General features: G+C 47.0%; 1 protein-coding gene across 1 annotated transcript; it reads right to left on the bottom strand.

Moving 5' to 3' along the window:
• Positions 1-408: 408 nt before the first annotated feature.
• LOC147712929 (olfactory receptor 6F1-like) lies at positions 409-1,380 on the bottom strand. The gene has a single exon (XM_086919728.1). The coding sequence runs from the start codon at positions 1,378-1,380 to the stop codon at positions 409-411; it is 972 nt and encodes a 323-aa protein (XP_086775854.1).
• Between the last annotated feature and the right edge of the window lie 13,619 nt (positions 1,381-14,999).

Raw genomic sequence — 14,999 nt, 5'->3', positions numbered from 1 at the left:
CCATTCTTAAAAAATGTAGCTGAAAAGTTTCATTTTTGTTTTTGAAATGCATCCCATTTTCCTTTAAAAAATGGGATGCATGTAAAAAAAAAAGTTGCTTTACTTGAAAAACAAACACAGACATTGGGTTTGCTATCCCCATTAGACTCCATTACTGTTTTATTACCCATTCCCTATGGGTCACAAATTGCGACCTGCCTCTTGAATATTGATGAGACAGGTCATTTGCGACCGTATTGCGAATCGCGAAATGTGTCTGGGATACATTATTACATTTCCATTTGCGACTCACCAATTGCGAGTCACTAAAATTCACAAACAGAAATGGTCATACATGTAGCCCTAATACTCTGGCTACTCAAACATCTAGTTCGGGCTCTCTATTATTCTTTTATTTCCTACAAATGATTAATTCTTCAACAAAATAACACAATTGGTGAAAAAGGTGTGGCAGAAGGTGTCATGCCTCACTAACTTATTGATGGCATCTTTCACATCTTTGTTTCTCAGAGTGTAAATTAAGGGATTGAGTACAGGAGTTACGACTGAATAGAACACGGATACTACCTTATTCATCTCTGAATTTCTTGCCTTGGGTCTGATGTACATGAACAAAACTGTTGTATAGAATATGACCACTATGATGAGATGGGAGCTGCAAGTGGAGAAAGCTTTGCCTCGGCTTTTGGAGCGGGGAATCTTCATAATTGTGCTAATAATGTAAATGTATGAGACAATTGTAAACATGAATGAACTCATTCCAATAATGAGAGCTAGAACAAAGTCAAGTAGTTCAATCAGTCTGGTTTCTGAACAAGACCGCCTCAACAATGGGTCTGCATCACAGAAAAAATGGTTGATTATATTTGAACCACAAAAAGAGAGATGTAAAACTAAACCAACTGGTACCAGAATAGCCAGAAATCCTGTGCCCCATGAGCAAAAAGCAGCCAAAGTGCATGTTCTAGGAGTCATAACTGCATTGTATCGCAGTGGATTACATATTGCCAAATATCTGTCGAATGCCATGACAGCCAACAAAAGACACTGAGTGGATCCAAGAGAAAAAAAGAGGTAAAATTGTACTATACAGCCATACAATGAGATGCTTTTACTCCTCATTAGAAAGTTGGCCATCAGTTTGGGGGTTGTCACTGTTGTGTACCCGATCTCCAGTACTGACAAGTTACAGATGAAGAAGTACATTGGTGTGTGGAGGTGACGATCCAGCCTCACCACAAGAATAATGACAGTATTAGCTGTGATAGTCCACAAGTACATAGCAGCAAAGAGAAAGAAATACAACTTCTCCAGCTGAGGTGTGCTTGGAAATCCTACCAGGATGAACTCGGTGACTTCTGATTGATTTGTGAAGTCCATGTTTAACTGTTGCCTTCCATTTTCTGAAAAGGAACATATTCCATATGTAAAACATTCATTCAACCAAAAAAAGCTTATCCTTAATAGTTCATCTCTATACCACATCATCCAAGTCATGAGTAATTCATGTTTAGCTTTGTTCAGAGAGGTGTGCATGTCAAAGGAAAATTTAAAGCAAATATACTATGTTGACTTTGGAGATGAAAAAAGACTCTTGAACGCAAGACATAATAACTGTAAAGCTGGTGCCTAGTGGAAAAGCTTGTGGCAGGATGAATGTGTAACACAGATAATCGTACATTGCATTTCAAGACTCTTTATCTGGTCTAAAATTTCTGACCTAGAGTACTTTGCACTTTGAAGTCTTATCTTAAGCCCCAGCTTTCAAAGAAGATTCCTGTCTTTTGCTAAGTAGCCAAGCAATGTTTAATGGTTTATGTTGGATATCTTGTTCTTAGAATACAAGTTATCTAAGCATGCAAGCTAGGGACCGAGCAGCTTTTGGACCTGGTGTTAGCCAAGATTTTTTGATTTTACTAAAATAAATATAATATGCTTTCATATAGAACCTTTCAGCCGTCTTTCTTGACCCATTAGACTGTTGTTGTGTCATTCACATTTTGTTGCACAGCAGGTAGCATGTGGCAGTAGGTCAGCATACCTAAGCCGCTGGTCTTGTTTACATTGAGTGACCGTGTTTTGCTCTCTCTCAAGGAGCACATCAGCACACAAGCTAATTCCCTTCAGTACCAGTGTTTTTGTTTTCCCTTTACAATTAGTTTAGTACCTATCGCTTGGAAACAAGCGTGGGTATCACCAATAATCAAAAAAACCACCCTCGACCCTTCCAAACCGGAAAACTACTGACCAATATCCCTTCTACCCTGGATATCCAAGATAGCAGAGGCCCATGTCAACGGCATTCTCTCGAAACATGTGGACCGTCACGGAATTCTGGATCCATCCCAAAATGGCTTTCAAGCGGGCCATAGTACTGAGTCTGCCTTACTGGCCACCACCGAACATCTCAGGACGATCCTTGACTCCGGGCAAAGTGCTGCGCTGATTCTCTTAGATCTTAGCGCAGCCTTTGACACGGTATCACATGACATCCTTCTGGAACGTCTGGAGATGGCCAGAGTGACTGGCCTCGCTCTTTCATGGTTCCAATCCTTTCTTAAGGACAGATCCTTCAAGGTGTCAGCCCCCCCATTTCTCTCTAAATCTCATCCCATAGCCCAAGGAATCCCCCAGGGTTCAGCGTTGAGTCCCTCCCTCTTTAACTTATATGTCCAGCCCCTTGCAGATGTGGCCAAAGAGTGGGGACTCACGCTGGTCTCATACGCCGACGACACCCAGCTGGTCGTCACCCTCTCGGAAAGCCCGTCCACCACGGCATCCAAGTTTAGAGAGGGCATGGCATCAGTGGCACAATGGATGACGGACAACTACCTCCAACTTAATGCCGGGAAAACCGAGGTGCTCCTCCTCGGCCGTAACACCTGCCTATGGAATGAGCACTGGTGGCCGTCATCCCTTGGCACCACTCCATCCCCTAAAAACTGTGTTAAAAATTTGGGAGTCTGGATGGATGCCAACCTCAGCTTCCAGTCACATACTAAAACGGTGGCAGCCACCTGCATAGGGCTCCTAAGGAACCTCCGGCCTATACTTGGACTATTTGACTCTAAAGCTCACCAGCTAATTATCCAGGCAACCATCTTGTCCCGCCTGGACTATGCCAACGTTCTTCTACTGGGAGCAAACAAAGCGGAAACGGTTAGGTTCCAACGTATCCAGAATACGGCGGCCAGAACACTGGTCGGTCTCCCACGTAGATGCTCAGCTAGAGCTACCATCCGCAAATTACACTGGCTGCCCGTGGAGCACAGAGTGAAATTCAAAGCTCTTATCACGATCTTTAAGATCGTCAAACTGGGAAATCCCCCTCTGTTGCGAAATCTGGCCCGACCCTATGTCCCTGGCCGCGACCTTCGCTCCTCTAATCAACTTCTCCTGACAGTCCCCAGAATCAGACTTAGTCGCACTGGTGGCCGCTCCTTTAGCGTCCTAGGGCCCAAACTATGGAATGATCTCCCCCTCAGCATCCGCTCCATAGACTGTCTCCCGGCCTTTCGCAAAGCTATCAAGACCCACCTCTTTCCCGCTCTCTAGGGTTCTTATCCTCCCCTCCCCGTTCTGTAGGAGTTAGTTTGTCTGCTAGCGCCGGGACACCCCATTGCCGGGGTAGCTGTTGCGCTTTACCAAACCTAGAAATTAGAAATTAAATTAGTGTGGCATTTATGTGTAGAACCTGTAATGATAGCAGATTGATTCTGATAACCATTTTATTGTTAGTAGAGCCTAACCTCCTGCCAATGCTGTTGTTTATTAGCTTTTTGGAGAGTTTTGCTTGTCTGGCTACTGCTGTTGCACAGCATACCATATTGCATACCAGATTGTGTCAATTTGAAACTGTTCTGTATTAAGATATGTTCTTTTCACTTGTTTTCTTTCTTTCCTTCTTTTGTTTATTCTTTCATTCTATACGTTCTTTCTTACTTTCCTTCTTTCTTTCTCTTTCATTGTCTCTTTCCTTAATAATTTTTCTTTGTTTCTTGCCTTATTTTTTCTCTTTCTTTCCTTCATTTTTTACTATCGTTCTTTCTTTCTTTCTTTTTTTCCTTATTTCTTTCTTTCTTTTCATTTCTTGATATTTCTTCCTTTTGCATTCATTCATATTGCCTTCTTTCTTCCCATATTCCCTTCCTTCTTTTTCATTACCTTTCTTTACTTCTCTCTTTAGTCGCTTTCTGTCCTTCTCTTTCCTTCTCTCTTTATTTCCGTTTTATTCTTTCCATTTCATTCTCTTTCCTTTTCCTTTCTCTTTTATTTCACTTTACTTTCCATTCCTTTTCTTTCTTTTTTGAAATACCAGACTGTTTGACTTTGTTAGGTCTTTGTTAGTCAAGACACTTTGATTTTACTTAATATTGTGAATATAGCAGTTACTTGCAAGGGTTTCAGCAACAATTCAAACATTAGTCTACACCGAGTCATGTAACACATGGACAGGCTGCAGCCATTAAATGGTTGGGACAAGAAAATACCAACTTTCTAAAAGTGGCTTTTTCAGAATCTCGAATTGCACTCTGCCTTTGTCATTAAAGAGGGCTTTACATTACAGTTCTTTAGATGCCAAACTCAAACAGTCCACCTGCTCCCAATTGAAAGTTGCAATGATTACGCATAATAAGGTAACCCAGTCTTATCCCATGGAAGAGGTTTGTCTTGCAGTAGTGAAAAATTAATTTAGGAGTTTTTCACTAGCAGGACATGTAAAGCTTAAAACTACATTTCCACCTTTTTAAACACACTGTGCCCTGCCTTCTGGGCTGTTCAGAGGATTCCCAAGGTGTGACCTAAATGTATTATAATGGAATGTTTGAGCCTGAGAAAAGGTTTATGTTTCCAGTTCGAAACAGCAGTCTAGAACCTTTCATACACGCTGCAATGGCAGGCTTCAGGCATGTTTGAAGAGATACTTAAGTGGGTGGCACAATATGTGCAGCAGGCCCAGTAGTAGCATTTAATTTACAGGTGCTATATACATGTATTACCACTTTACTAGGGAGTTACAGGTAAATTTAATGTGCCAACTGGGTGTAAGCGAATGCGTCCATATTTAGGCGAGAGAGCACAAGCACATTAGCGCTGGCTAGAAGTGGCTAGCAGTGGTAAAGTGCACAAAGTCCCAAGGCCAGCAAAAAGGAGATCCTTTTTGGGGGGAGAAAACATTTCTAAGGGCATGTCAACATCCATGACCATGCTTCTCGGATTCACTCAAGGACAAGTCATAGCATGGATCTCCATTGGCTGAAAAATCACATTGAGGTTCTTCTCCATTTTCTTTTCTCTCAAATGCTGTCAAAATTTCTGATCCTGCCTGGAGCAGTAATCCATAATTCAAGTTAAGACCTTGGTAGCAGTCAGCCACTGAGATACTTTCTCTGTTGACTGTCTAAAATCGTCTTTCAAAATAATTTTCCTGCATAGAAGGAAGAAGTATAGTTCTAAAAGAGTTAGTGGGTGTGTGCAACTGTTAGATGTGTGTGACAAAGTGTAAAAGCACTTAGCATATTAATGGGGGATTGTGTGAGATGTGTGTGACAACTGGAAAGCAAAAAAGCATTTCGCTTTATCAATGCAGATTCTCCAAAGTTCTAAAAATTTTCAAAAACCCAATTATTGCTTCTATTTGCTATATAGGTAATACCCATGTGCTTCAAAGTATAATATGCAAGCCCACTACATCCACTGTTCAATTATGGCACAGGCATGAATCAGAGACAGTGTTAGGTGGGATACAAAAAAACAAACATATCCAAGTCAGACAGGGCCAAAGACTAGGCTCTGACACGTCTATAAAATTGTCTCCCATTAGCCAATAAGGGAGCAAAACAACCATTTGCACAGCCAATAAGTTTTGCAATTGCTGCTAGCTTTATGGTTTTGTCAGCGCTTCTCTTGCCATGGATTATGCAAATCTTTAGTGATATGGAGTTCCTGGGCCATTGGCAGTATATAAATAATTTCTGGAAGACAAAAATCTAGCTTTCATCTCAAGAAGCGTAAACTGAATACTCGTACTTTGCATGTGGGCATGCTCTTTGTGAATATTCCCAATGCTATCATACATTCTGAAGTTAGCCAACGGCAGAAGTAGCCTGACCCACTGCCCCTTGGTCCAGTAGGCAGACAAATAATTCAAATGACATAACAAACTATTAGATTGAGAGGGCTGGCGACAAACCCCTTTGGTTTTTTAATGAAATGTGTATTTTCCTCTAGAGGGTGCTATCAGCTACCCAGGGGTAAAAACTTAGCCGAAAGGGGGTTTGACCCATATGTCAGGAGGGCCAATCCCCTGACAATTTATTATTATTATTTTATTTATTTTCCCCTGAGGGTAAAAGCCCATCCAGGGTTAAACCACTTTGGTAATAAACAAATATGCGCCCCAAAGGGGGTAGGCATGTATACTAGAAGGGATGACCCCAAAAACATGAAATCCCCTAGTACCGAGTAGGTTTCCTACATGTGGATTGCTGCATGACCGTGATCCACTAACAGAAAAATGTTTTAGGCATGTATCTCTAGAAAGGGATACTGCCTTTTCCAAAGATGCTCCCCTAAAATGCAGGGAGGTATCAGACCTTGAAAAATCACATATGAGCGGAAGCAATTCTGCCTCACTTTCACCCATGCACTGGAAGTTTCCTTTGAAACCTCTCCAGCTTGAGCCAGTGGCCGACAAGTGAATATTAAAAATAGTTGTTGAATAATTTTTCTAGGTGGTTCTTACTCTGAGGTACAATAATTATTATTAATTTAACATCATACCCTATGCTGATGACACCTAGCTCATACACTCCCTCTCTGACAAGACGCCAAATACCTGGACCAAGGGGGGCGTGGCTAGCCGGGCAGCCAAATGGCCGCTCTGTGAGTGAGCTCCGCCGGCTGCATCATCTAATCCTGCATTAATCCTGCTCCGAGACCCTGGAGACCCCTGATCTGACCGGGAGTCGATGACACGAGCCCGTTAGATCCTGCCACCGAAGTTTGAGACGCAAACCTTGCAAAGTTCCGGAGATATCGCTGAGAGACGATAGCCCGGGTTGCGTGCCTGCTGGGCCCCGCGGCTGCGGAGCCGGAAACTGGGCGCCGTGACCTACTACAGACCACGGCTTGTGAGGCCGCTGGGAACCGGGCGGGACGAGACGCGGCTGCCTGCCTTCGAGGGAGTCGCCGCTGTGAGGCACATCGGTGAGTCCCCGCTGCCTTGAGGACTCGGCCTGCGGCGTGGTGAGGCCGGCGGGCGAAGCAGACCTGCAGATCCCCCCTTGGGCGGCAACTCTGCTGAAACTCCGGACCAGGTCGGCCATCTTGGAGATACTGGCACTCTGCAGCCGGGCCGCGGCCTGCCTGTTCTATAGCCGTGCGGCTGCTCTGGCTTCCACTACTGACCCAAGCTGGCATTTCCACTCCTTTTGCCTGCGCTGCGCGGCTGCTTGGGCCGGTCTGATTCAGTGGGGCCCGATTGCTGCTGTGAACACGAGTTGCGGAATTGGTGACCCCGCCATTTTGTGAACTGCAAGCTCGTCGGACTCCTCTCTGCAGTCGGCAGGCGCCCCGACACATCGTTACAGGTCCGAGGTGGCCTGCCAGTATATTCGTCGGAGCTCAGTAACTGCGAGCACTGCTCCCCGCTGGTCACTGCGCACAGCACGATCTGAAAGGTGATATTTGGCGGGCCTCTACCGCCATAATGGGGAAGAATGAAGCTAAACAGCCCAAGATAAGCTTTGAGAACAGATGCTCGCCTAAACAGTTGGCGACTGAGACGGATGGAGGAAAGCTGTCGTCGCAGTCTGCTCCGGCGGACATTGACTTTGGGGCGCTCATAATGGAGGTGCGATCTAGCCTAAAGAGCATCGACTCCAAACTGGATGCAATGTCCTCCCAGCTAGAGTCGGTGAAAACCAAGGTTGACGCTCATGAAACCAGGCTGGATTGCTTAGAGAATAGACAGACTGAATGCTGCGAATTTCAGCAACAGACCAAACAACATATCACAACTCTGGAGAGGGAACTGGACAGCCTACGAGCTAAGGCGGATGATTTGGAAGCGCGTTCCCGCAGGTCCAACATTGGAATTACTGGCATTCCGGAGACGACGAATATAGGCAAAATGGAGGTGTATGTAACAGACCTGCTACATGAACTTTTCGACCCGGACCTCTCGTCGGTCTTCACAGTCGAGAGAGCACATAGGTCGCTTGGCAAGAAACCTCCGTTGGGGGCACCGCCTCGTCCAATCCTTGCAAAATTGCTCAATTTCCAGGATAGGGATCTCATCCTCCGTCTGGCTAGAGAAAAGGGCAAGATTACGCACAAAGGGAACACCATCTCCTTTTTTCCAGACTTTAGCCCCCTGGTGCAGGCGGCCCGTAAGGAATTCATTCCAGCTAAGAGACTGCTGTTGCAAGCTGGGGTACAATATGCCCTTTTATATCCGGCGAAACTAAAAGTGCTTCATGACAACACTACGCACTTCTTCACAGATGCGAAATCCGCCCTCAAATTTGCTAAACACATCAATGGACCGGGGGCGCGACGGAAATCGCCGAGATTGGAAGACGACTCTGCTCGACTCAGTGACAATGATTGATTGTGCTATGCCTGTAAGTACTGTGCTGTGACTGCGGTTTGCTCATGCCCTACTTCGGGGCTCCGATGTCCCCGGCACCCTCTGCTGTGTGGCGCACACTGCCTATGGCGGGAGAGGGGACTTGGGGTGACCTCCCCCCGATCTCCTGCTGCTACGGAGACTTTGCTGTCTGAATTTGACAATGCTGGGGAACTGCTGATTGGCCCTGGGGAATGGGTAACCTCCGGGTACTGGAGCTGTACACCTGAATGCAGCCACCCTGTTCACACAGGGGTGTAAGCCAGGAGCGCCACGCCCTCATGGGGTGTCTCCCACTGTTTTTGTCGTTAGTTTCCCATTCTATTTTTCATGTCTTTCTATGGGATATGTCACAACCTGGTTGGGGGGTTGGTGAGGGTGAGGGGGAGTGGGGGGTGTTTGAAGGGTTGTTATTACTAGTTCCAACATGGTGCACAGTGATCTGTCCTATAATTTCCGTTTTGTGCGGGGGGTTGGTGTGTGGAACGTGTGCGATGCTCAAGAGACCGGGATGGCATAGCCTAGGGGTGACCTTGTAGATTTTGAGTCACTTCAGACATGGGGGGGGTTAAATTGTGGACCTGGAACATTCGAGGCCTTGGGGATTATAAAAAAGCCCAACTGCTGCATAGTACGCTGACTAGACATAAGGTAGATATCTGTTTTTTGCAAGAGACTCACCTTAATACAACCCCTTCGCCCAGGCTGAAACATTCGAGGTGGTCAAATGTTTATTCTGGCATTTATTCGGCGTGAACATACTTGTGTGCTGGACAAGGAGGGGCGTTATGTTATACTACATGGATCGCTGCAGGGGAGACCGATTATTTTGTCTGCTATTTATGGTCCGAATGTGGATGACCCAGACTTCTTTCGAAGCGTCTGGGCGCAAATTGCAATGATGAACTGTCACTCGATTGTTGTGGGAGGTGATTTTAATGTTGTATTGGATGATGACATGGACAGGAGAGGGGTGAGCAGGCCCACACATGCTAGAGTGCGTCAGGCTGTCCTAGATGTTATGGAAGAAGGATTGTTCAGATGTGTGGAGGGTTAGGCACCCGGGGGAAAAGGTGGGGACTTGCTATACATGCCATCAATCTGCCTGGTCCCGCTTAGATTTTTGGCTGGTGTCACCTGAGGTGGTGACGTGGGTGGTAGAGGTAGATATCCAGGCTAGATCGCTATCGGATCACGCCCCCTGCATGTTGGAGTTGCGCATTCCAGATACTATACACAGGGCATTCACATAGGGCCTACCCCCTCACGCGCTCACAGATTTGGTATTCACTGATGAGATCCGAAGGGATATTATCAAATACTTTGCTGAAAACGACGGCTCTGCTTCCTCGGAGGCCATTGTGTGGGACGCCTTCAAGGCGGTTATCAGGGGCCAGTGTATAGCGAGGCAGGCTGGGGTATTGCGCACTATCCGACAGACGCTGGCCCAGTTGGAGAGGGAGTTGGTGGATTTAGATCTGGCCTTCTGCCGGGAGCCAACATTGGAGCTTGCGGGCAGCTTGAAATCCAAGATACTGGCCTTTAATGAGGGGGCGCAACATGAGGTTAAGTTCCTGGGAAGACAGGCTGAGGCCCGCAGAGATGGGGAAGGGGATAGGCCTAGTAGGACCCTGGCTCGCTTGATAGCTCCTCTCGCACAGACACATTACATACACACTATCCATAATAGCGAGGGCTCCCTGGTCATGGGGCAGGAAGCTGTGTTACATGCCTTCACTGAATTCTACACGTCCCTATACACCTCCAGACAGCCCAGTGTTCCTGCATCCTTGGAAAGCTTCCTGGACTCCATTGCCCTGGTCTGGTTTAATGATCACCACAGGCAATACATGGACCTCCCAGTGACCGTACAGGATATTGTCCAGGTAATCAAAAGTATGCCGGCCAACAAGGCCCCAGGCCCTGATGGCTTGACAACAACCTTTTACAAAACATATGCGGAGGAACTGGCGCCGAAACTGCACTCGGTGTTTGTGGAAGCCCTTGAGCTGAATTCCCTCCCAGACTCCATGCGCGAAGCCTTAATTATCACGCTGCTGAAGCCTGACAAAGATGAGCTGTTCCTTGACTCCTATCGGCCCCTCTCCCTAATAAACGTGGACGCAAAAATCTATGCCAAGGTTATTGCAGACAAACTGCAGCCAATGTTACCTATCATAGCGCTCCCTGACCAGTCTGGGTTTATCCCTGGCTGAGCCACCTCCCACAATCTCAGGACCATTTTCTCTATCCTACATTATTTACATCCCTCGGTTCAGGCTGCTGTGGTGTTCCTCGACGCCAATAAGGCGTTCGACTCCTTGGAGTGGCCCTACTTGTTCAGGATCCTGAGTAGAATGGGGTTTAGCCGCAACTTCATAACCCTCATCAAACTGCTGTATGACACACCCAGAGCCAGAGTGAGTGTGAATGGCCTTGTATCGGCACCCTTTGACATCACTAGAGGGACCAGACAGGGGTGTCCACTGTCTCCTCTTCTCTTTGCCATAGCAATGGAGCCGCTGGCGGCCAGGATTCGGCAGCACCATACAGCGAGGGGGATTGGATTTAGTTCCCGTAGCTTGCTGATCTCGCTATACGCAGATGATGTCACACTCTATGTCACCAATCCCACAGACAACATGAACCCCCTCCTTCGCGAATTCGTGTGCTTTGAGGGCTTGGCGGGAGTTTCCATAAACTGGTTGAAATCTGTGGCTTTCCCTCTGACTGACGTGACTGGTCGGCCACCACCTGACTATCCCCTGCGCTGGGAAACTGATGCTGTTAAATATCTGGGAATCTGGGTCAGTAGAGATGTACAAGAATTATGGTCTCTTAACTTTGGCAGGGCAGTGGACTGGCTGGAGAGGAAAATAGAGGTCTGGAATAAGCTCCCCCTCTCCCTGGTTGCGAGGATAGCGCTGGCCAAAATGGTGGTTCTCCCGAAATTTCTGTACCTATTTGTCAACATTCCACTGCCAATGACGGCTCACTTTCACGCGCGCGTCTGATCTTTGCTCCTGAATTTGGTGTGGTCTGGGGGACAGGCGAGGACCTCCTGGGACTTGCTCACGCTCCCACTATGGCAGGGTGGTCTTGGTGCGCCGGATTTGAAGTTGTACTCCCTATGCGCATAGGCACAATTTTTACACTTCTGGGTCTTTCCCACTCCCTACCAGCCGCACGTGGCGGTGGAGCTGGCAGCTGTAGCCCCTTCGCCACTACGCGTGGCGCTCTATGGAAAAGTCTTGCGCCCCTCGAGAGACGTAGACACCGTAGAAATGATTCGCTGGTCATGGCGTGAATCGAGAAACAGGGCTGGACTCACCATACTCTACGCACCAGCTATCCCCTTATGAGGCAACCCGATGTTACCTTGCTTGTGTGTCAGGGGTGACTCCCTCACACTTTGTGGGAAGAGTTTGCATACTTTTGCGGATGTCTATCCTGATGGCACATTCGAGGAGCTGGGCGCTAGTGAGGCTGACCAACCTGACTCCTTTGCTGATGCGCTCCTATACCACTCTCTTAGGGAATCCTGCAAGAAAATGTGGCCCCACTTCCCCGAGGAACCACCGACACTTGACGCCCTCCAGAATTTGCTTCCGAGACCCTCGCCCAAAAAACTGGTGTCGAGACTTTATAATTGCATGCAGGAGCAGGCCCCGGTAACGGTACCCACAGCCAAGCAGGCTTGGTCTGCTGAGCTGATAGACCTTCTGACAGATGAGGTGTGGGAGTACTGCTGTAAGCAATTGACGGCGTTGTCTACAAATTACCGTTTACGGCTAATTCATTTTAAATTTCTACATCGCTATTATCGCACGCCAATACTGCTACACCGCATGGGCATTCGTGCTGATGCCTCTTGCTGGAAATGCGGCGGAGAGGATGCGTCCTTCCTTCATGTGGCGTGGAGCTGCCCCAGATTAGGAGAGTACTGGTCGGACGTATTCGCTGCCATTAACCAAATACTGCACAGGACTGATACACCTTCTCCACTGCTGGGCTTGCTAGGCTATGTCAAAGATACGGAACCCTGTGATAGAAAATTACACGCGCTGCTGCTCCTTTACGCCAAGCGACAGGTGGCATTGCACTGGGGCCGGAAGGCTCTGCCAACATTTGCAGCGTGGGTTCGGGATGTGACGTATGGTCATGCACAGCTCACACACTATTGGGAGACGTTGCCTACTGCTTCTAGACCTAATGACATCTGGGAGCCCTTCCTGCAATGGACTAGAGAACGCGCTGGCTCGGAGGCTGCGGGAATGTCACCTGATGTGGGCATTTCTGATGACATGGGATAGGATCCTGTGAATGTATGGGTGCTGTTGTTGGTCTGGTAAATTCGGGCTGCGTGAGTTTGTTCTGGAGCGGTGCTGCGCTTCCCTATTCCTGCCCCCTGGACGCTCTGATACTGTCCTGTATGACCCTCTCGGGCCCCTCTGTGACAGCGCGCGTCGCTATTTTGCTTTGTTCCTCCTTCCCCCTCTCCCCCCCCCCACCCCCCCTCCAGGTGTTTGACTCCTGGCTCTGCCACTAATTGATGCTGTATTATGGTAGCCCGACACGGGCGCACACGACCCTCTGTATGCGCGCAATGATGTGTGCTTGAAGTTACAGACGTGCACCAATGTTCGTTGCTTTTCTTTTTTGTTGTTGGTTGGGGTGGGACGGGTGAAAACAGTGACCGTGGACGTATTTTTTTCATACTGCCGATGCAGCAGGCTGTGGCCTGTTGCTCTCTACAGGGTTGTGAGGCAGCAATATCTCTTGAAGATCTGTCTGGTTGTCTACGGCGCTGAACAAAATGTAAGACCGTGCTAATGTCATACTGCTGCTCTGTGTTTTATTCCTATACCGCGTGCTTCTTCTCCTATAGTCATGCCACCCGACTGTTTATGTGACACCTGATGGTTCAACACTCTTTGTGTGTTGTTTGCTTTGATAGCGGCCTGCCTCTGGGTTGTTGGCGTGACGCAGTGTGACTTTTATCTCTTTTGTGTCAATAAATGTCTTACACCAAAAAAAAAAAAAAAAATACCTGGACCAATTTCTCCATCTGCATGACTGAAGCAACCAAATGGATGAAACACAACTGCGACAAGTTCAGCACAAACAAGACAAAATTAATAATCTTTGGCAAGGATATTTTGCTCAGACAGGGACCCACTTGTTGGCCTGTCAAACTCAGGCCCACAGTCCTCCTGGAATATATTGTACAAAAAACACTGAATAGAAATCGACAACAAACTCACTATGACTGCCGTAGTGAATGGAGTTCGATCTTCTGCTTCTACATACACAAAATTCTCAACAAGATCTTCAAATAGCTTCTCACCAACACTTGCAGTACTGACACATATACCTTTATATCAGGATCAAGCTTAAATCAGCACTGAACAGAAGAATCCAGACCATGCACACCTCATCTGCGGATTTCACCCCTCAACCTTCCACCCCGCACCTCAGAGTTCCACTGGCTCCCAATCCACAAAACAGCATTTTTCACACTCCTCACACACACACAGAAATCCTTACTCATCAATATCACCAAATTCCTCAACAACCGCATAAACCTCTACACACCTACTGGACACCTTCGCTCAGACAGCCTCCTACTCACCAAGAGTCGTGCCTTTTCCTCCCCCGGTCCTAAAGCTTGGAGCGACCTAAATGTCTATTTATTTATTACGTTTTATAGAGCACAAACATGACACACGGGCGATTTACAGTACATAATTATCACATATTATACATACTATCGGGAATCGCATATAATACAAATGAGGTAGACATTGCTGTTTGGATGAAATCAGTGGCAAGTAGGCATCAAAGAGTTAACCACTTGGCTGCTAATGACAAGGGTAACTCGTCATGCCCCTCCCATTCATTTCAATGGAAATCTCATTATAGAGGCCTAATGAGCCTTAGCAGCCAAGTGGTTAAAGGTTTAGGATGTAAATTTGTTCATTAGAAACATTTTTGCTTCTTTTTTGAAGGCCGTAAAAGAAGTGATTCTGCGTACGTCTGGGGGAAAGATGTTCCAAATCTTCGGTGCGATACCTTAGAAAGCTCTGCACCCAGATCTTTTTTTATGGAAGGATTGGGGTTTTAGTAGTAGTGAGCTCGCACTTCGCAAATTTCTACATCCTCCCGACCTCTCTAGCTTTTGTGCTAAATAGCTGGGGGTGTTGCTTTGTAGGACTTTATGTGTCATGCAGATGATCTTTAGTTGTATTCTAGACTCGTAGCGTAGCCAGTTCAAAGCCTTCAAGGCCGGGGTGAAGTGGTGCTTCCATAGTCCAGTCTTGGTAGTACTAGAGCTTGCACCGCCATTTTTAGATTAGTCTGTGGGAGG

Source organism: Lissotriton vulgaris, chromosome 5 (genome assembly GCF_964263255.1).
Source record: "Lissotriton vulgaris chromosome 5, aLisVul1.2, whole genome shotgun sequence".
NCBI classification, from domain to species: domain Eukaryota; kingdom Metazoa; phylum Chordata; class Amphibia; order Caudata; family Salamandridae; genus Lissotriton; species Lissotriton vulgaris.
The sequence above is the reverse complement of the archived record's forward strand: the minus strand, read 5'-3'. Positions and strand labels throughout refer to the sequence as shown.

What these genes read in the sequence shown, in the direction of transcription:
- LOC147712929 (XM_086919728.1), bottom strand. Translation starts at nt 1,380, where the DNA reads ATGGACTTCACAAATCAATCAGAAGTCACCGAGTTCATCCTGGTAGGA.